At 37.7% G+C, this 23,743-nt stretch overlaps 1 protein-coding gene across 5 annotated transcripts in view; it reads right to left on the bottom strand.

Moving 5' to 3' along the window:
• PARG (poly(ADP-ribose) glycohydrolase) overlaps positions 1-23,743 on the bottom strand; it is a 60,521-nt gene that overhangs the window by 35,784 nt on the left and 994 nt on the right. For 2 of the 5 annotated variants that reach the window (XR_009487188.1, XM_059851215.1), the window contains exons 2-6: positions 19,378-20,352; positions 18,184-18,370; positions 16,522-16,644; positions 15,723-15,806; positions 14,543-14,617 (exon numbers count right to left, since the gene is read on the bottom strand). Coding sequence is in view for 4 of the 5 variants with exons in the window: in XM_059851215.1 (XP_059707198.1) it covers positions 14,543-14,617; positions 15,723-15,806; positions 16,522-16,644; positions 18,184-18,370; positions 19,378-20,352 (1,444 nt within the window). In the remaining variant the exon portion in view is untranslated. Of the gene's footprint in view, positions 1-14,542; positions 14,618-15,722; positions 15,807-16,521; positions 16,645-18,183; positions 18,371-19,377; positions 20,353-21,310; positions 21,378-23,743 lie in introns of all 5 variants that reach the window. The other 3 variants (XM_059851219.1, XM_059851217.1, XM_059851216.1) reach the window with 3 other exon arrangements.

Here is a 23,743-nt window from a genome sequence, read left to right as displayed (position 1 = left end):
GCAATCTTGGGCATTTTCTGCCATCCATCCTTACCACGTTCCCTCAAGAATTCCAGTTACAAAACAGGTGCAGCCTGCCAGGCCCCACAGGCTGAAGTTGCAGTCTTTTCAGTCTCTTCCTCTAAGACACCTGACACTACAACTATTTCAGCTGCCTCACCCTCTCTTCTAACATACTTTCTGAGAAGGGGAGACCAGAATTGACAACACTGAAAACAAATGGGCACAGGCACGCTTCACAAGTCCAGAAACCCATCCACATGTATCACACACCTATTTCTCAAAGATGCAAAAATTTCTTTAAGGTGGGCAATGCTCTTCTAAGAAAGGCTAGGATAAGAGGTTATAAAAAGAAATGCAACATAAAGTGGCACAGTTGCAATATGTGAAGCAGCACAAAAGCCTCAAAACTCTCACAGTCTGCTGAATGAATAGGCTGAAGGGAGATGTAGAGAAAAGCACATTCCTATGATGTGGAAGTTTTTCCCCTTATCTGTGGATACAGGCATCAGATGTCAGTGGCTGTTAGATTTGTATGCTGCATTCAAGGCAAAAAGCAGAGAGAAGAGAACACACACCTTGCACTACAGCTGGGGAACAGAAGACAAAGGCCACAGCTCAGTTGTCTGCCTCCATCCTTCCCCTGCAGGGAATCTGTATTTGAGACCAATACTTTCTACCAGTTTCGAGACTAAAATCCCCATAATTCTGAAGTGGTGGCTTTAAAACTACACATTATTTTTCAAGTAACACTTAAAAAATTGATTTGCGACCAGTTTTGCACAAAACCAGTTGCAGATAGAATGGATGAAACAGCATGAAGGTATTAGCAACTTTAATCTCTACAACACTTAAGACTAATCACAGGAACAGATCTTTTTAGTCATATTATCAGGGCTTTGCAATTCATACTTCTATGGAAAGTTTCACATAAGCTTCAGAATATAAAAAATACACTGGCAATTCTAGAGAAGGAAAATATGGTGCCTCTGAATCAAGACACACTGATCCTCAAAAACACTGAAAATATTGTTTGGAGGTAACTGCAGCAAATTCTGCTCTTCCAAGATCATTAAAATAACCATAGAAATATCTTGGCTCTGTTGTCTCCTGCTCCAAGTAATAATATAAAAGGATAAGGGGAAGTTGAAAACCAAAACACAAACAAATGCTCAAAGCACAAACAACTTCTGTTCGAGGAAAGGGGGAAAATATAACAACACCAAAACCTAGACAGTTACTATCTATGCATTATGTATGCTGCTTGTGGAGGCATAAAAATGAGAGTTTAATAAAAAGTTTTAAAATTAAAGAAGAACTTACAAATACCAACAAGCCCAGGAAACATGAAAATAACTTGATATGAAGAAGAATCCAAGTAATAAACAAAGTACTTCTGAAAGTAAACTTTATTTTTAAGATGGGAAATGAGCAAGATGCATCTCTTTCTCCTGTTGCTGGCTGCATATGCACCTACATATTTACACAGCATAAGTCAAACCCTGAAAACTATGACCTAACCTTTAACATTATCTGCTCTACAGGAAACTTCGCTCTGTTCTTAGGCACAATGTTTTTAAGTGCCATAAAGTAACCAAATGAGCATTTAAAATCTGGAATTTCAGATCTCAACCCATAAAATGAATATGTAAGTTAGAGCCATTCAAAAACTGACATTTAACCTCAGATGTCTACCAGGCTGTCAAATTCTGATCTTCTCTTCCCTTCGGGTAACACTTCCTCTCTTTTAAAGCTGACAAATAAATAGTGGCTGCTGTACTTTGCTGACTGCCACAGACTATACAGTATCACTTATCTGGTGACACATTATGGCACTGGACTTTGTCAGAGCTGTCAAGACTTCAACCTTTTCTTTATGCTTCTTTGAAAACAACATAATAATAGTGTGAGACAATTTCTTCCCAAAACAGAGGCAGGCCAGCAATTGCACAGCTCAGCTCTGATGCAGAATACTTAACTATAAAGGTCACTTCTACTCTGAAATCCTACTTTTCTTTCTTCTTACCTTCCTAATGATGTACCAGAGTATGCTTTCTTTTCTATAGTATTTCTACACATGAGTTTTTCTAGATCTCCACTGAAAGGAAAAGGTCAACATGAAAAAGGTCAACATTTAGACTGCCCAAAAGTGTCCTCCTTGACTTCTGATTATTCTTACATGTGAGTGAAGTGAATTTTTAAAAGAGTTTTGGGTGCCATGAGGACCTCACAACTTCAAATATATGATCATTGTGAGTTCACAGACCTTGTCAATAAACTCCTAACTCAGCATTGTTCTCGATCAAATGGGCACATCCATGTAACTAAAGTTTACCCTGTCTGCCCAGACACCCTCCCTGTACAGGTCACATTCCTTTGAGGTTTCTATGGAAAATAACACCTGCAAAACAAGCAAGAGGCTGCTTGGCCCTCACAGCCTCTTTTGTCCACTCACCCAGCACACCATCACACGTGCAGCCTTGTAGACCCACCACTGTCACTGCGTATTCTCAGCTATGCTGAGTGCAACACAGAGCCTCATGTTACCTGTGACAGTCTTTTCAGGCTTTGAAAGCAGCAAAAAAGGAACACTCAGTCATGGAAAGGAAAAGAATTCCAGGACATGGAGTGCTGACAACACAGCCACATCTGACACACATCCCACGATGCAAATGCCAACCTGAAGAACCAAGCATCAGCAGAGAGAACACCTGGTCACAGAACTGAGGTGAGATTTATTTAGAAGGCAACTCTCTTCAGGAAGCAGTGACTTCTACTGATGTAAAATCTAGCCTATTTAGAGTGACATTGCACATTCTACATATTGGATGGTGCTGAAAGAGGAATGTGTTCATTCTATCCATTCAAACACATGCAAACACCCCCACACACCACATTTCATCAATTCCCATGTTCATCTAACAATTTCCTGAGATCCTTCATCTTGCTGATTCTGCAGAAAAATCATCTGGAGGTGGGGGTGCTCTGCCCATGCAGTAATAAGTTGAAGCAGCCTACCAAAATGTCATGCATTATTACATGTGTGCAGAGTGGGTGTTAAATGAAAAAGAATTAGTCATGACCCTTGTCAAAGGGCTACAAAGGCAGATCTTGGTTGCAACTCTTCTCACTGAAAAAACAGGAATGTTCTAGTCAGAATGAAGTTGCTAAAACAAGCACCTAACTTGGAAGTAAATCTGCTAGTACAGGAATGTCTGTATAAATTCACTACTGTTCTTATAATTGTGTACAAGTTTTTCAAGGCTACAACTTTGCAAATATTAAGAGAAAAGACTGAGTTTCCATTTTTAAAGGAACTAACATTTGTTTTCTAACTTAAGGAATTCTAAAATGTGAAATGGTTGTCAGCAAGTTTTCAAAAAGGAAAATACATTTAAGTACCATAGCAATTTTGGTTTTAACAATTGATCAGTTTCTCCTTTCCTTATTATGCACTACTGTTCTTTGCAGCTTCCTTCAGAATTTGAAACAAAAGCATAAATACAGTGTTGACTTTATCAGTGCTCCAGCCATGCAAAATACATAGGAATTAAATACATGCAGGGGTTACACTCTGAGGGAAAAGTATATGGAGTCAGAGTTGCAAAGCATGACTTGCTTTTTACCAAAGAAATAATTTGGCAACTCCATCACTATTTTCACTGGAGTGACTTATTAAATGAACAGGACTTAAGGCTCCAATTCCTAAGATGCAAATGGCTCAGTGAGCCATAGCAGAGGTATGAGCTCTTGGCCAAACCTGCATTGCAATTTAGCAAAATGAACATTTATCCTGCAGCAAAGGGCCTGACTAAACATGGCTGTAAGTAATGGCCTCTTGTCACTATAAACCAGTCCTCCAAAATGCAGCAGACGAATATGCCTGACAGCCTAATAAGAAGGATCTGAGGTAGCATGGGGTGATAGTGATGGTAGAGAGTTTAAATCTAAATCTGACAGCTCATCAAAGCAAACACACTGCACGTAGGGTACACAAATTTGGACAGCTCCATTTATCATATGGGAAGGCACAGCCATCATGCCAACAGGCAGCCAGCATGCTAAGACAGCAATGGCTTAATGCTTTCAATTTGTTAGGTTTTATATGCCCATATTAACTTTTGTGGCAGGACAAGGACCAATTGAATCATGTTCTTAAGGATGAAGAGGAAAACCAGAGTGTTTCCTTCAGACTGTATATCTCTTATTTCCTAATTCTAATGGATTTTGACCTTCTGACTTTTTCCTTCACAGCTGCCATAATGCCTCATGCTGTCAGTGATTTGAACCATCTACAGTTACCACAGTGAACTTTCCAGTAACAAGTTTGCAAATTATTTTAATGTAAGATATCATATGGTTAGAGGTGATAATGCTGAACTAAATAATTGGACAAACCAAATAACTGGTATGTGCTCTGTTTACAGTAGGTTCATTCTCCTAATTTCAGGAATAGGTTTTTTTTCTTTTTCCTTCTTCTTTTCTTTTTCTTCTTCTTTGAGTTTGTCTCAAATAAAATATCTATTTCTATTTTATAGGGTATTTTGAGGCACATTAAATACTTCAAAGCTGGAAAACACTGTCCTTGGAGGTATTTTTAAAATGTGTGGATGTGGTGCTTAGGGGCATGGTTCTGTGGTGGATCTGGCAGTGCTGTGTTAATGCTGGCTTCTATGAACTTCAGGGTCCTTATCAACATAAATGGTTCCATAATTTTGAGGCATTTAAACACCTGAGTGTGCTCAAACAATCACAACATGTGGCTGCTCCTTTATTGCACTGTCTTCAATATCTCTTCCTTCCAGAGCAGCCTGTACTTATTTCCCTGTTCTCCTGTCTCATCCAGAAGTCCCCTGCTTTTCACATACTGTTTACCACTTAAACATGGGGAAGTCTAAATCCATGACTAGAACGCTGCAGTGCCAATAAAACAACAAAGAAGCTGGTTATGACATTGAAGTCCTTCACCTGAAAGTAACCAACCTCACACTGGCAATCCATACTCCCTTTCTTCCTCTAATCCCTTTCATAGGTTTCTGTAATGTTTAAAGGCACCTAAGAGCAGACTTTCTCAATCTGATATTTGGAATAGCTGGGGAAAAAACAACTGAACAAACAAACACACAAACAACAAAAAGGCCCATACAAGTTCTTATCAAGTGACTTTAAAAACTAATCTATTTAAATTAAACCCCCAAAACAAGCTTCACTATGTAGTACTCTCTACAAAACCTTTCTTTCTGCACAGGGAGGAGATCAATTCTACTTAAAGACATTGTGCAACAATTATCAGTGTACTCACACCCAGACAGAGACACCAGGCTGCAGCCCAGTACCTCACATGCCTCTGTAAAACTGACTCATCATAATGTCAAATACTGTACATATTAACAAGACTGAAACATAGAAGAAATGTGGGGTGGAGGGCGTGGTGTGCATGCATTCTAGTTCCCATTTAATCATGTCAATGAATTTCCAAAACTGCAGGAAAGAATACTCTCAGCCTCTTCCACTTCCCTTACAAAACTAATTCAGTAGGAAACATTCAGCTGTCAAATCCATCCCATTTATTGAGCACTTGTCTGATTAGAAACAAAAGGAAGGACAAAGTAATCTTTGGAGGAAAGAAGAAAGAAACCGTAACACTGGATTATGCAGAGAAGAATCTTATTTGAGAACAAGAATGCTTCTGACATTTATCAAAACCATAAACTGACACTTCAAAAGGAAAAAAGAAGACAGCTTACAAGGCAAAGGTTAATTTGGTTATGTTTAATTTTCTTCCCCCCAAAGGCTCATTCGTGTCTTCTGCCAATCCAGCTCTGGAATAATCTCTCAGGTGTATCATCCTTAACAATTGCTGCTTTGTTCTCAAAGCTTTTAAACATTCTAAATAAAATCTGAGAGAAGAATGTGTTATTATTTTTCAATCTCCTCTTAATGGTTTTAGAAGCCCACTTTATACTTGCAAGGAACTGGAAATCTAACCTCAGTCATTTTCTCTACCCTAGCTTCTACCTCTATGCTGCTGCAGAATGATTCTGTCATGGCTAGAAGCATCACACCCATTTCCAAAGCAGTGGCAGAGTTCTGGGATGAAAAGTCAAATACCACTTTCTAAGTACTTTCAAGTTACTCTAGGGAAGTAGAGCAGTGGCGAGGACAATGATCTTGTCTCTACAGAAGAGCTGTAACATGAGGGGAAGATAAAGTACCTTTCACCTGCCTGATACAAGTTCCCCTTGAAAGTGATCTGTTTCCAGGCTTATTCAAAACTTTTATCTCTCTGAATACAGTAAGAGGGGAAAATATTTACTACTCCAATGGTTTATAAAACATTTTTTAAAAACAGTGTAGAAGCATTTGAAAGCCTTCAGATACTAAATAAATTCTGCAACCACTTTTGAAACCTTGGCACAAAAAGCTTTATGAGACAACACGGCTCTTGCCCTTATAAAAACTGTATTTTCTTTAACATGCCAAAAAACCAAACTAAAACAAAAAGAGTCAAGCATAGGCAGAAGAGAAAAAAAAAGGATCAAGTAAGGGCAAAATTATACCACTGCAGATTTTAACCAATCTATAAGCCATTTTTGCTTGACTGTCAGTATTACACAGGGCCAGTATGACCAATAATTTAAAAAAAATACCCAGTAATTACTACTTTATTGGCCAAATAAGACCCTCAGACCATCTTGAGGGCACACACCTTGCCACCTTTGTAAACCTGCTCTTTAAAGAATGCATGACAGCAGTTACAAACTCTCCAAGGAAGCCATATAAGCAAATTCAGTTTTTCAGATGAAAAGGAAGGAGGAAAAAAAATCCAAGAATATAGCTACAGTCCACTTAATTTATACTTCATCCTAAAAAATGGCAATGCCTCTTTATCACTTCCCCACCTACATGTACACCTTTTCAGTGAGCATTTCTCTTGAAAGCTTTGACCATCAGGGTTTGTTTTGTGGGGCTTTTGTATTCTAACTGCTCAACACATTACAAATATTTTTAAAAAAAAATCCAAAAGCACTAAGCAGCTAAGGAAAGCCCCCCCCACAACAAGAAGAAACTTCTCTTAGTCATTTGGGATACATAGGCGAGCACAGATAAATGATGACTTACACATAATCCAGTGGAAGAAATCAATTCAACAGTCCTCTGATCCCAAAACAAAACAAAGCAAATATCAGAAGGCAGCCTTGAAACCCAGAAATTTAGGGGTTTTTTAGGGCTTTTTCTTTTGTTTTTCCAATAGGAATGTTCTCAATACAGTGAAAAACTATGAAAGAGACACTCAGAATGTGTCTTTACATAGATCTTTATTAAAGCACTGAGTATCCACAAGCACTTGGGACACAGCATAATTATATCTCTGCACCTGCTATGTGCAGCTATCCCTTCCCTGATAACTCCAAGTCAACAGTCATTGCGACAGTGCTTACAAAACACCACTTAAAAAATACTCAACTGTTCTGCCAAGACAGTACAGAAAACTAAGAAAGAGCACTGAATTACAGGCTTATTCTCCTCTACAATGCTTAGTTTCTAATGTTTTGAATGTGTACAAGATGCATATTCCCCCCACCACAGAAAAGCTCACTTTTTGTTCAATATGGGAATAAATTCCTTTCTGCTGCTGTGAAAAGAAAACCCTTCATGGCACACTCAAAAGACCTTTTCAGTTTAGATTTTAAAAAGGTAATCTGATGTAATGAAAATTGCTTGAAAACATCTGGACTAAAGTAAAATCCAACAAGGAGCAATGGATAGGCTATTTTCAGCCTTGGGACATTCTGTTTCTTGCTTAAAAGCCTACATTTGTAGTGCTGACATCTCTATACAATGCTCACTTCTGTTAGTACTGTCCAGACAATTATAAAAATGATTTATCAAAAACCCAGTCACCAGAAAAATTTGGTACTTCAAAATTCCTTCTATTCCAGTTTCACTGATTACAGCAATCACTTTTTCAAGCAGGTCATTCAAACAACAAAACAAGCAGGAATGACTGTCATGGTTCATAAGACCCACAAGGAGACAGGAGTGGGGTGAAACCGTATTAGAACATTAAGATTTCCAAAGATATGCACATACTTAACTGTAGCTGTGTTCTGTGTTTGGTCTTTTTCAAATGAATGAAAATCTAGAGCTCAACCATGATCCAATTAAACTATATTGCATTTGCATAATCTTCACATATTGGATTTATAGTTATTTTTTAGATCAAAGTTTGAAAAAACAGTAAAAAATGGAATCATAATTTCCAAAATTACCCAGGTAATTTGAAAATTTTCTTAAGTCAATTTTGAGGTTATTAAAGGTAAGACTATACACCCATAAAAGACTGTGTGGTTCTGTGGCTTCTGCAATTGAAGTAGAGTATTTAATTGACAAGAGAGTTCTTAATTTTATTCAGTTATCTCAAAATGCAACCAATTCTTCTTAGAGAGGAAGCAGACACACTGCCAATATTTACATGTCTGATTTTTTTTGCTCAGCTCTCTATCATTTAGTATGCTCTATTATAACTCAGTTACTTGTAGCTGACATTTTCTGAAAGTAGCAAATTCAGCCCAAAAATGCTAGTATGCTAAGTAGTAGCATACATTTAACTGAGAAACTACACTTTGGCCAAAAACTACACTAAGCACATTCTGTAGATATTATCCCAGGTTTTACAGGTTTGCACCACAATCAGCAACACACATGTGCTAGGTGTTCCAGTGAAATACATTTGTGTTCTTCTATTTACTCTAATTATTCCTAAGTACAAAGGCTTGACTAACAAGACTCATTGTAACAAGCTCCATCACTCCTCACTTTCAGAATATTCTCTTATATTCTGGAATCTGCACACAACACCTGCAGTAGAAGAAGTGGTATTTTAAAAAGTGTGTGTGCATACATACATATAAATACTGCCAGGCTGAAATTAAAATGGCAAGAATTTGTGAAAAAAAAAACCAATTTCCAGGACAAGAGTTAACTTCAATTTTTCAAGGAAAGGAAACCAGATTTTTGGAAGATCAAAACAGATATAATACAGATGTGTGGTATTTGTGAAAAAATAGAAAGTGCTGTATTTATAGATCAATTTCTTTACATATTTATCTTATTACTTAGTTTACGTGTTTTTAAATTACATCTATGGAAAATTTTAAAAAGGTATTAAGTGAAGTTCTCAAAACTTACAAACAGAGACTTGCATGTAAAAGCAGATGGTAACAAAGTCTCACATGCCAGCTGTTCTGGACTTCTAAAAGGCTTCAGCATGCAGTAGCACCCATCATGTAAGTTTTAGTGGAAAGAAGTGAGAAATAGAACTCCTTTTCTAATCTTGTATCAAAACTAATTACAGCTCTAATTCTAAGACAACTATTTTTAAAGGGCGCAGAAAAATAGCAAAATATTCCTTCAGTTTGACGTCTGAGTTTTTCTTGCCTCATGGCTTTTTATCAAATTTTAGAATAAGCTGAGGTTTGTGCCACAAAAAAACCCCAACTGCTATCAGTCAGTTTTGAGGCTAAAGCCAGTGACCTCACGCTTGACTGGAAAAGGAGAAAGAGGAGGACAGACAAAGTAGTCTGCTAAATTCTTCCCTCATGCTGAAGGTTCTTCTCTGTAATCAAGTATAAAGAAGGGAATAGACTGGTCTTTTCAGACATCACTATCATTTTTCTTTTAATCTCATAGAAAAATCTAAAGGTAAAAGTTATACAGCTTCTTTTGTAATAGAAAAGGATTTCCTGAATGCTGAATTTGCATGGGAATCGACAGCAAATATGCAATTATTGGCCATTAAATAGACTGATTGGCTTCAACAGCTTTCCCAAAAGACAAAAAAACCACAAGACATCTATACACAGGCACTGCAGACACAGACACAGTTTTCTCTATACTAGAATCAAATCTAACAGTTGGAAATTGAGTATTACACAGTGCAGAGTGTCTTTGTAAAAATACTGATAGCATATCCCCTCTAAGAATTCCTACTTGAGTCAAGTAGGCACCAAGGGTTTAAAGAGAGCCTGGAAAAGCAAATTTTGAAAGGCATAAGTGCCTTAAGTGATTCAAGCATTTAACACATCAATGACCTTTAGTATTTTTCCCTCTTAGAGAAGTCTATTGTATAGATGCAATACCTTTCTGTCAGCAACATCTCATATTGCACACTATGCAACAACAGACCCTGAATGACAGGCCACTGCATGACAAGGCCACTTGTCTCAACTCTCAGCTTCAATCCAGCCAAGCCATTAGAATGTAAAAATGGACAACAGTTCCATGTACAACAGAACAACAGTAGAATGAAAGCACAGCAGCAAAGGATTCCTAGGAAAGTCTAACAGCAAGAAGCACAGGTAATCAGCAGCACTTTCTCATTTGCAGTAATCAGTATCAGAAATTCCCAGAGCCATCTGTGGGTGTCAATGAGATCTTTCTAACAGCAATTTCTCCAAACTCCTTCAAAACCTGATGTAAGGCCATAGCATCCTCTAGCTCCCCTTACAAAGGGGTTCCACAGCATTCAGTATCTCAATAACTATTTTTGTCTGGTGTTGAAACCTTTACCTGCTAAGAACACCCATCTGGTGTCCCTTAACTGCTGTGCTATAAGAATGGACAGTCATTTCCTCTTCACCCTCTCTTACATTTCTTTTGGACAGCACTGTTACACCCATTACTCATGTCCCTCAACTAAGATGATAAGGTGAAATGATCCTAACTTATTTAGACATTTCTCATATGGAAACTATTACATACCTTTGCATCACTCCTGACTCCTCTCCCTGTATCTTCTCCATTTCTTAAACTTTCCACCAAAATGACCAAAGACTCCAGACAAACAAAATATAGCTATGGATCCACTGTATTGAACCTGTAAGAGGTATTGTGATCCATTTGTCAGACCAGCTGCAGCAGCTCAGAGACAATCACTGCCTATGCCACACAAATTTACCTAAACTCAATCTTTGCCTTATGCCATTTTTAGATTTAAACACTCCTCTGTTCCTGAAAAGGCAGGACAGAGGCAAGCAATAAGAGGAAGAGTTCATTGACAAGAATTATGCTTAAGCTCTAAGAGACTTTAAAGCAATATAATAAAACCAAAGCATGTCCAGCACAAGGAGGCCCAAACTAAAGCAGCAGACCATGTGATTCTCTTACATGATAGAGCCCTACTATTCCCTTCAAAAAAAGTTGCTGTTGTCACAGACTAGTCTAAGGTATAAGTCCTGAGTTACCTAACCAGACTTTTTATTTCATGCACTTGGAAAAAAGGAAAATAACTTGGTTTTGCCTGGAAGTAGAATGGCAAATTTAAAAGAAAGAGAAATAAAAACTACCATAGTACATAGCACCGTTGAGCAAAAGCATATAATTAATACCCATCATCACTCCCAGAAATAAAGCTCATCTATAACACATTGTGGGTTCCAGTACAGCTCCAAACATAGTGGTTTCCTCACATTTTCTTTTCTGCTTGTTGCTTACTCTTTTCTGGCTACTAGGTAAGTTCTGGGAAAACAGATGCAAGGATGACTTCCAAGTGACAAGAATTTTGCACATACAAAGAAAAATATTAGTGCTAATAATTTTCATCCGCTAAGTAATAACTCGAAGAAATTCTAAGCATGTATGCCAATATCAAAAGACAGATGGCAAAACAAATTAATACAACACTGTGGAAATCCTGTAGAGAACAGTAAAAGAGTCAGATGTCTGAAGTAAACAGCCACCAAGTAATTTACATACACTGTTCTATGAACAAGTTCTATGTTCTATATACAAGTTTTATGATATTGTCAAAAGAAACAGAAAGGAATCCAAACATCTCAATTTACCTCATTGTACAAACAGAAATTATAATTCCACACATTAACTGACATTCAAGAGAATCCTTTGGAAAGTGTGAGGGCTCCCTCTTCTGACAACACTTTGACCAAACTGCAGAACTTGCAGGCTGTTTTGTTCCAAAAAAAATCTTGGCTCACATACATGATATTTATTTCCTATTAGTTAAGAAATCTGAGAGTGCTTTCATCTTAAGGGAAAGTAAACCAAAGCCAAACAAACTGGTAATTATTGTTATTATAAGAAAATTTACTTGAATCTTACAAAGTGGTGTTTAAAAATAATGCATATTTTGATAGCATAACTTGCAAGGGGCTACCTAAAATAGGTAGCAAGACTGATATGACAGTATTTAAGAGATTAATAGATAAGATGAGCTGTGCCCATAAGCAAAAGATAAAATAACAAAAGGCACTTTATAACCAAACAGAGACCTATTGAAGTAATATCTGAATAATCCTCAAAACAGACACCGCTAGATTTACAGACATAGCTCCCTTCTAAATCAGACTACAAAATCCTTGGTTAAGCAGGCACTGGAAATCAATAGTGACCAATGACATAAATACATATCAGACAATCACAGATTCTGTTTTATTCTTTTCCTTTTAAGATACATATGTGTGATACACATCTCCTTCTGTTGAGCTGCTGCCACTCCCTTTAGGCTGATTACTCAGACCAGCTTTCCTTTTAACCAACCCCCTCAACCTTGGCTGGGCAAACCTGAAACAGCTTCTCTGTACCCTCAAAATCATAGGATAAACCAGAAAATACACAGGCTAGTGGTAAGCCCTTAAGTATCATTAACTCATAGATACAATAAATTCAAAAGCACTACAGCTCACTACAGCCAGTATATTTAGGTCATTTCCACAGAGGATGTCAACGTTCACACAAGAGCTGCTCACTTAGACTGCAAACATTCTTTGAAAGTAGATGCCTTGTTTATTTACAAAACTTGGAAAGTTCACACATCCCTTAATAATGGAAAAATTCAAGCGTTTCTCTGCAAAATCTATCCCCTCCACATGTCCTGTAAACTCAATATATTCAACAAAGCAAGCCAGGGCTTGCTTTTGCTCCTGTGGTCTACAAAAGGCGACTCTGTCACAAGCTCTTCACTGTTTCTTATTTAAAATTCTGCTGCACACTCTTTTAACCTGGCCGAAAATCTGTGTGTGAAACAGATCTCCACCCTTCATCCACGTTCATAAATGATCATTCTCAGGATACAGAAATTTCCTTTTCATCGTCATGAAAGATTGATGCCTGATCCCCAGTTTATTTCCCTATTATTCCCTCTCCTCTGGAGACAGCTGATATTACTTACGCTCTCTGGCTGATGATTTCTGAATCTAATCACCCAGAGTTTCCAAAATCCCAAATGCACACATTGTGAACATATCAGGACAAGCTCAGTTCTGCTTGTAGCAATATGATGTAAATCTGTTACGTTCCTGAGTCAGATTTTTAACTGAATAGCACTCATACTTTAAAACATTCTAATTTAAGTATGCATACTTCAGTAACACATGAGTGAACTGAACAGGCCAAGTCAATTTTGCTTAGCAGGAGAGTCAATAGGAGCAGACACTGACTGTCCACAGTCTCTACCATGGAGCCATGTCAGTGACCCCAGGGATGAGAGGGAGGAGCACTAAATCTGCAAGATGGGTGAGCACAGTAGCTCTCATGGCTTGCAAGTACAATACCACTGGGATTTTTATAGGTGCCTTTGGTCAGCAGTAATAATACTGCGCTGCATCCAAATGAAAATTCATTCTGTGAAAGAGCAGTTCCCACACACAATGGAGACAGGCAACAGAGAGAACAGAACAGCTCCTCTGATCACATGGCCTCAGCAGACATATTCACATACATAACAAACAAAATTCACTTCAAATCATATTTAGTTTCCACCGAGTCTTAATAGACCTTAGCAAGCCCCTCCCAAGAAAACAAGTATGAGTGTTTTAGAAGTACTTCTGAAGTATTGAAGAAAAATGCAACAATTTCTACTGCATCTCATTTAACCTTTCATTTTGCTGTAATTAACATAGTTTCTAATTGTCAATCAGGATGTACATTAATATTAGTCCAACTTGTATTTGAGGCCTACTATTCATTTCTCTTTTCCATCCTCCCCATGAAAGTACTAATACCTAATACTTGAAACTATAAAACCCATCCCAGTCTTTCAAAGGCTCTACAGTTTAAACTCCCCATTTCACCAAATAGCAAAATTTTCCTGCTATACCAGCAAAGCAGGGTCTATACAAACACCACTGCAATATAACATTAAAGTTTTACAAAAAAAAGAAAAACAAAAACTACCAACACTTTTTAAAACAAAATAACATTACACTGGAAATATTAATATGATTTCTTAATAAATCTGGTTGTCATAAAACAGGAAAAGGGCATTTCTCACCTTACCTTGAGGAAGCTTAGATATTACTGAAGAACCCAAATTACATGTATAAAATTTAAAATTAAGTCAGTTTATAATATATAATTATTGTTTCAGCTGAAATTACCAGCTAAATAGCTGCTCACTTAGATATCTGACAACTGGAAACATTTACACTTGAAAATGGAAATAAAGCCAAAAGCATTGAGACATATAGGCAAAATATTCACTTTCATATTACTTTTCTTCCTATTTTAAATCAACTTGTTTTACCTTCTCACAGAAGTCAGTAAGAGCTGTGAAGTCCCATTTCTTGGAATAAGCAACATTGTACCTCAATATGGCCTCCTAAGGAAGAAGCACAACAAAACAGAGCTAATTATTAATGGAAGAAAAACCATTTTAGGAAATTTCCTTTTTGAAGGAGCAGCACCATCTGGTGGCTAAAACCTGCCACAGAGCCTACCAAAATCCAGAACACCTAATTTGCTTTATTAATATAGAGAAAATCCTTGATATCTTGGTCAAAATCCTTGAAAATCTCTGTTTTGGCTTTAGCAATGAAGAAGCTTCAGTCTATGGGGCTTTTTGTCCTAACACAAAATAAGACAAGGCATATCTCCCAACAAACAACATAAATGTTCCCCATCCCATGCTTGCTCTTGTTAACAGTCCCAATAAAAGTTATTTAAGATACAAAAGTAATACAGCAGAGGTTGTACCAGTTTAGAAACTTAAAAAATCAGAACCACAGCAAACTAAATAGACTCTTTAAAACAACACCACCCTTAAAAAATTCACAAGGAAAAAAAACCCAAATAAAATAACATCAAGGGAACTGTCCTCAGTTGCTAGGGAAGGTCTATTTGTTCATTTAAAGTTTATCTATAGCTTTAGCATCCTCCTCCTTCTCTGCCTTTCAAGTATAACCTAAATTACATTATTTTTCACAAAAAAAAAACATAATAGCAACTCTAAGCTGCTCCAAATCAATATTCATGTTACTGTAAGACTTTATGCCAACATAACTGTAAAAGTTATCAAGAGCATTAGTCTCTAAAATCTACAGATTTTTGTCAGCAGCTTGAACTGTGATTTCAGTGGAGTGAACTGATGCGAAGAGTTACTATTTCCAACTCTCACCTGTGCATCCCCAACCATCTGGCTACATAAAACTCTCATGCTATGCTTACCACTGACTAGTTTATACTGCTGGACAAACACAGTTTTGTGCATAGACCTTAAAATGGCAATTCATTTAAATAATCTGAATAAATTCACTGGTAACACTTAGTACTCATTAAAAACCTTCATTCTTAAGAAATCCCTTGAACAGCAGAGATTTTTTCGAAGTCATTAAACAAATAGAACCAAGCCATAATCACTGGTAGTACACAGACAACCTGAATGTATTTATATGCATACAGACTTGATTTCAAACTGACAGGCTTACCTTCAAATCATGTGAGCAGGTAAATTTGTTAAGTAAGGCAGTTTGGATTAGTTCCCATCGACTTCCAGCAGTTCTATCTCCATTCTTGAAAGTAAAAGCCCAAAACGAGGTCAAATTAAATTATTCAAAACATAAAGACAGATTTACTGTCATTTGTAAAATTGGTAAGTGAAAAGACTAAGCGTATTTAATAGAGGCTATAAGAATTCTTTGTTTCTGAGTCGAGTATCCATAATCATTATCGAGTTTTTACTACAGGACACACTTGCTGATTATATTCACCCTAGTCAGAAATATTTCAGTGGGTATGTTTCAGTCTCAAGCAGTGACAAGAAATACCAGACCAACAAAGCATGTAGGGCTAATCTCTTCAATTGTTTTAGCAAAAAACAGTCAGATACATCTCACTATCAGCAATACCTGACAGAATATTATAATCAAACTGTGCTTACAAATTCATTCACATCTGTTGAAATTGCAAATTGCTTCACACACACATAATAGATAACATAGAAATATGCAAGTAAATAAATATATTATTCATAAGGAGTTCAAGTTTAAACTCCATATAAGTATAGAAATATATATATCATCAAATCATCGGCTAAGTAAAATAATTACCAGGAAATAAAAAAGTCTTCTGCTCTGTCTGAAGCATCATGACCCAAAATCCAGTTTTTCAGACTTGATTTTCTAATTCCATAGTCAGTCTGACAATTGAGCAAATGCAGTAAACTGAAAACTCATCTATGTGGAAACAAACTTATTTGATCACACAACTGTAAATACTTAATCTTACCTCATCCTCTACAGGGTATAAATTTTGTTCTGAGCAGGGCATTTTAACATGCTTGTTGTCCCACAAATCTTTGTAGTGAGTTGGAAAAGGTTTAGGTACCTCTCCTTCCCTCAGAAGATCTACCTGGAACACAGAAGGACAGGGGGGAAAAAAAAATCAGACTCTACTTTCAAGTTTTTAAGTGGAAGAAATAAAAAGTAAGCAAAAACACAGTTTAAAAAACTCTCATCTACAGCCATCCTTTTTGGAAAGGGGAAAGCTACAAACTGACTACATGATAGCTAATGAGAAAAAAATCCACCTGTTAATCTTACATTATACTTGTTGAAAAGGACGCCACCTTAATACAGTCAAATAAAGCAACATATTAAATTACTTACTACATCTCCAAACACCAGCTAAAGACTTCCTCATTCATCAATTTAGGTATCTACATATTTTCATCCAAGTATTTTCAAAATGTAGTTACAAATGTAGCCATAGTTATATAACATATTAGCAGGGTGCCCCGTGGCAGGAAGGTATAATGAATCTGACTCCACGTTCTCAGAAGGCTAATTTATTATTATACTATATTATATTAAAGAATGCTGTACTAAACTATACTAAAGAATACAGAAAGGATACTTACAGAAGGCTAAAAAGATAATAATGAAAACTCATGACTCTTGCCAGAGTCCTGACACAGCTTGGCACTGATTGGCCAATGACTGAAAACAACCCACACCAGAAACCAATGAAACAATCATCTGTTGGATAAACAATCTCCAAACACATTCCACATGAGCAAAACAGAGGAGAAGCAAATGAGATAATATTTGTTTTCAGTTTTCTCTGAGGCTTCTCTGCTTCCCAGGAGAAAAATCCCAGGCAAAGGGATTTTTCAGAAAATGTGAATGTGACAGTTATATCCAGAAATAGTATTTTTAACCTAACACTGAAAGGGATGAGGAATCATTATAGCTAGAGCAATGTCTCAGGTTTACTCCAGTGAATATCAGAAAAGTAAAAAAAAAAAAAAAACAAACACATTCTTAAAAGACTTAATTTGCTATTCAGCCCTCTAACAGAACTAAGTCTCTCAGAATAAGTATTTAAACTCAATGTGCCTTTCTTTTGGTCGGGATTTATTCATCACCTCATAGTTTTCTGGTCATGTTTTGTTTCGACAATAATTGGATTGCATATTACTCCAAAGGATTAAAGGAAAACTTATCAGATTTGATTTAAAATGCAGTGGTCAAATAGCAAGAAACTCTGCTTCATTCCTTGTCTTTTCCGTATCTTGACCATCTTGAGCCTTTTGTATGTCTTGAACCCAAACCAGAATTACATTAAAATGAAAACATAGCATGAAAATGTTGGAAGTACCAATTTTACTTGTAGACATATCTAAATTCTCAAACTTTACAACTCAGATAAGGAAGCACTCACAACCCCCCACAAAACAAAAATACTTGCCCCTAACAAGACTGAGGCAACAGAACCATTATTATCTTTCCTCTGGATCTTAATATCCTAATTCTATGCACCAGAAGAGCCAATTTTCAGGAAATCAGTTGCCCCAGTCCACTTGCAAGGAGTGGCAAGACAGGTGGCATTTCACATGACTGAACGCTAGAGGCAGGAGTTTGGCTGGAGGCAATGCATGCATGACTGTACCCTGACGGTCACGGTGTGGTTGGCCGAGGGTCGCAGGTGGGGCAGCCGGGCCCCACACGCCGGCATCCTTCTCATCTCTTCAATCGGGGTTCCAAACCATTTCTTGTTGCTCGGCAGAGGAGGTGGTGTGTATTTAGCAACCTTCCTTCCTGGCCTCTGAGGTTTGAATTCACATTTTTCTTTTCTGCTGTTAAAATACAATGCATTGAAACATTTTATCTCCACTGAAAAAATTGATAGAAAAATACACAAACTTCCCCCCCCAGGATTACAATGATAGCAGTCAGTTTATTTGCCAGCCTTTGCTGCAGCCTCAGGCCAGAGCTTTATTTGGGGAGAACTCCCACCACCACCAGCCTTCCTCTCCCCAAGACACACAAGTTCATTTTTACCAAAACACTCTTCTCTACAGGCTGACAAAACCCTTCACAGAACTGCAGTAGGTTAGCAAAGCAGTGTATTCCTCTGCAGAGCCATGCTCCTTCCCAACAGGATCTGTTTACCCATGGACAATGCCCCAGTAAAGAGGTGCAAAATTACTTTCTTGCCCTATTTGAAGGGACTTGAGTCAAGTCAAAGAATTGCATGTTATACCAAAATATAGAATCCTTTTGTTTCTATTCACTCCTTAGACACTTATTCACTTTCTCAGCTCCCACTGAAACCTAAGGTCTTCGGAGCAGAGATTATCCTTTTTTCCTTCTACAACACCTGACATGCAGAGTCCTGCATCATGCTCAGGGCTCTTGTTTCCATTGCTGCAGTGTAATCACCAGTCCTTCTCTCTCCCAAATTATGAAGAGAGCCAAACAAAACAAACAAAAAAAACCCACCCAAACACAAAAGCATCAACAAAAACCCCAAACATCTCTACAAGTGCTCTCAAAAGTGAATTTTCCCATGTCTATTTCAATTAAAGCATCAATAGCATTGACAGTTCAACAAAACAGATTCACTATTTTTGTCAGATTGAACTAATAAGAATTCTAAGAATTGCACTGGACAAATATATCCTTCAAAATTCCCACAAACAGCCCCATTAAAAATAAGTTATTTCAATCTTACACCAGCTGCTTTGTATCTTTAAATATATTTTGCAAAACTCTTTATACAATACAGCTTCTGAAACTCTATCACTAAGGAGGAAATTTCCAAGCATGAAAAAACCAGATGAAGAGGCAGACAGAACACTACCTTTTCTCCTCAACTTTAGGTATCCTCATGAAGTGAGAAGTGATTTTGGAGTCTCTCTTCACACCCTGTTTTGCACCTTTGCATTCTGATGATGGAGCAGGGGAGATCCCAGGTGCCTTTGTATGCAGAGTGTCCTCTTTAACAGAATTATCTACTTCCTCAAAGCTTTCACAGCCCTTGGCAGAAAAACGTGATTTCCTTGACTCCAATTCAGCATCCCCATATTGAATTCTAAAAGATTTGTTTATGGGTTTTGACATATTAATCTCCTCTCGTTCATCCAGAAAGGGACTTGTTTCTTCATCAGCCTCTGACCCATGGCAGCTATTCTTAGAATTATCCACATCCATCGGTGACTCTGGTTCACTTTCTTTCTCAAAAGCAGGTGAGTCCCCTGAACTGCTCTGACATTTGCTCAGTTTCCCAGGACCTCCAAGATCAGATATACAGGCATCACAACCAGCATCTGAAAGTGGACTTTCTGGAACTACATCCCCTTCCTCTTGCTCACCCATTAAACAGACAGAATTACAACTCTTCGGCTTCTGTGAATTGCATGAAGCCACCTGTCCATCTGTCTCAATGTCTGTTGAAGGTTTTGAATTTCCTGCTTTTGAAGCCCGGCCAGCTGATAACTTCTTCTGAGTCCAAGTGGCACTGCTTTCTTCAGAGCCTCTCTCCTTGCCAGTTTTGTGCATCTGATCAATGTTGGCATTTTTAAAGAGGTCTGCAGACTGCAGCCCCTTCACAAGATCTGTATCTAAGACTGCATCTTTTTCCTCAGCCTCCCAGTTACACATGCTGCCTGCCTGAGGCAAATTTACTTGCTTTGCACCAACTTCCACAGATATTTTTGCATTATTTTGCTGACAAGTATCCTCTAGCTTTTTCACATCATGCTCAGAAAAGTTCTCTTTTTTAATGGAAGTCATCTTAGGATTTGCTTCAGTATTGTTATTAATTTTGCTGTGCAAGCTGTGGAAAAGAAGTAAGGGAATTCAATGTCTTATTTCCAAGTGAAATTTCTGTGCATATTTTTTTTAAGGAACAATGATAAACAAACAACAGAAAGTCCTCCCAACTATTTTTAGCACTGCTATGAGTCTCTATTTATTAACAAACACCAAAGAAAAATAAATCAGCACATTTACAACTGCAACTACAGAAAAAAAAAAATCTGATATTCCTCTGTACCAGACAGCTAAGCTCTTTGGAGTACAACTTTAGGGCAGCTGTGCAATCACTGCTCCTGACAGACCACATTAGTTGAAAATATCAAACTTTACCTGGTATCATTCAGCAGCAAAAATTTGTAACATCTTCCATAAAAAAAAAAACTTTAATGTACATTTGAGCACCTATAAATTCTAGTTGTACTTAAACCAAACTGCACACATTTAAACTACAATTGCAGTCCAAGGAGACAAACCAAAACAGATTTTTGTCTGTAAATTAACAACAGTGAGTTGGTTGCAGGATTATCAGTGCAAATCTGCAACTGCTAGTGCCCTATGTCAAACAAAAACGAAAGCAGAACTTAAACAAAGACATAATTCGGTATTACAACTAAATTGATCAAGTGATGGGCTGCCACTGGAAGCAACACTCCCACTTTGCCTTTCCTTGCTCCAGGCTCCCATCTTTTGCTTAGCTGGAGCAGATGCATTTATTCACCTAAAAAGTGACATGCTTCAGGAATTTAGGCCAGCAATAAGTTTGGGCTTGGGTGTTTAGAGAGGATGGGAGGGGGACTAGTTAGCTGTCTGTAGTGAAAGTATCTGCTTGTTACTCAAGAGGATGTACCAAGGTAAGGAAAGCACCAGAAATGTGGCTGCCTCCATTTAGCCAACTGTACTGGCAACCTGCACTTCTAGCTCCCACCAGGCCCCTCAAAGAGCACACCTTTTGAACAAGTTTATGTTGTGCTTTTTACCTTTTGGACTCCGTTGTCTTGGGTCCTTTACTCTCCAACCAACTGGTAATTGTCTGCTGTTTACAAACTGAAAACCACAGTTCACTGTTACTACATGAATGATAAAACTGCAACATTATTGCATATGAAAAAGATAACTTGTACTGGGTGAAGATAAAAACACCTCCAATTAAACCCTCGTTAGCATCTCTACTACAGGGAGCATCCAGACATTAGCAGTATTAAAACTACATGTGATGCAATATTTAATTTGCATCAGTCAGCTGCAGGTTTTATAATAACCTTTAAAATTCCAGGCATGGTATGTGATGGGATTTCTTTCCTTCAACCTTTTTTTATATATAGCAGAAAGGTTAAAAACATACAGTGAATGTGTAGAATTCAAAGAAAAAACCAAAGGAACTTGAACTTTCTAGCTCTCATCATTACCTTTAGTCACCACCACAGTGAGCCCCAAAAGCTTCTGCTGAATTTTGGAATGAAGAGGCAACATGACATAACTTAAAACCAAAAAAGAACGAACAACAAGGCATCTTTGAGGACCCATCCAAAAACTTTATTTGTATATATAGTATGTTTATTTGTAGGATACTGTGAAACATGAGGCTCAATATAGGCATAGCACACCCTGTAAGTGAAAAACACTCAGAAAAGGACTTTTCCTTTCTCCTCCGTCCATAAACAGTTTGAAAAGCTTTTCAATATTTACTCTCCTAAACAGCAACAAAATGAAGGACACAATTTCTTCAGATCTACTACCAACACCTCAGTTCCAGTCTTATCTGTGTGTTGCTGCAGCTCACACAAGGTTTCAAAAAAAGAGCAATGCGCGAATTAATTATGCAGAGACTTGGGAGAGATGGGGAGAAAAAATTCAAAGCAATTCTTTTGAAACTGGAAAACAGGCTTTATTAGTATAAGGGGTATTTAGTTTTGTTGTTGTTATTTAAAGATATTCTGCAAATCTGGCAACTAGCTTTAATTCCCTCTCTTTCAATTTACCAAGGGAAAGCATCTCCCTGGCACTGCTGACTGTGCAAGGGGTTTGCTCGCTGCTTTCAGCTGGGTAAGGAACAGCTGGAGTGCCTTACTGTAACAACAGTTTTGCAGAACTTCAAAGCCAGTAAATCATGTCTGGCTCTTCTGATTCGGAGGATGGGAAGTCTCAGCAGCCTTCTGCAAAGGGAGGTTGTGTAACTTGTAACAAAGACGGCTGATGCCAGAGGTTACTTAAGAGACATTGCTTCATAATCACTTTCCCTAACATTCAAAGCCTTGAACACTTTTACACAGCTGCTTATCAATACCCTCATCAGAGGATACCACAAGTTCTAGAAGAGAAGTAATCTCCAGAAAATAGTAAAAGCATTTTTAGTTATTCTGTAATGGCACAAACAACAGTGCAAAGATTTTTATTTCCAAAGATTCACTAAACTTAAATCTAGTAGTTATTCTGATTAGCAAATTTCACCCTCTCCTAACATTTGAAGTGTTAATCCAATTGCCTACAGGAAAGCAGCCAGAAAAAAAAAAAACAAAAAAAACCCACAAAAACCTGAAGAGACATGTTAAAACATGGAACAAATAAACCTCTTCAAAGGCAGCTGACTACTTCTTGAGGTGTAAACTTGTGCTGAGGAAGAAATACTTATCCATTAGCACAATAAATAGAAATGATGGCAGCAGCACCAGAACAGACCAAAATGGCTTTAGTTTGAAATTCAACATCTGAGCAGCCATGTAAGCCCTCCAACCAACATAACACACACCATTTTCATACTTCCAGCATGGCTTTTTGCTACAGATAAGGTGGTGGGAACAAGAGGCAACACAAAGACAACGCATTCTTATTCTCAGCGTAAACAGAACCAGACTTTACTCCATTTTTTGTTTATGGCATATTTATTTCTATTCAAGATAACTCAAACCAGTCACATAAAACAAATAATCCCCTACAATCTACCTTTGAGGAAAACACCCTAATTTTCCGAAGATTCTCATTTACTGTGTAGTAGTGTACACCTCTAACTCCAAACTATCATCTATTCAAGGCTAGTTAGCTTAGTGAGGTTTAACTCATCAGCTGCAGATGACAGCAAATCATTTGTTTGGGGCCTTTTTCCCTTTCTATGCATTCCTTTCTGTGCATTAAAATTTTATTTTGATAGCGTTAGCTCCAAATAGAAAACAAAACTAAGCCACGTGGGAACTTCGTCTACACAGCTTTGTTAGGCGGCAGGAGCAGCCACCCCACTCCATGGGGACAGCAGCGCTCCAAGCTGGCAGCCACGTGCTTATGTGAGCTCCTGTCATTACTCTGGGCTCTCCCTGTGTGACAGCCTGGTACAACCCCCGGTGAAAGCCTTTTATCCCGCAGTAAATATCTGTCCCCTCTCTTGTGGAACATGCTACCTTTAGCGGCTCACACCTCTC

This window comes from Haemorhous mexicanus, chromosome 7 (assembly GCF_027477595.1).
Source record: "Haemorhous mexicanus isolate bHaeMex1 chromosome 7, bHaeMex1.pri, whole genome shotgun sequence".
Lineage (NCBI taxonomy): Eukaryota > Metazoa > Chordata > Aves > Passeriformes > Fringillidae > Haemorhous > Haemorhous mexicanus.
This window is presented reverse-complemented; position numbering and strand designations above follow the sequence as displayed.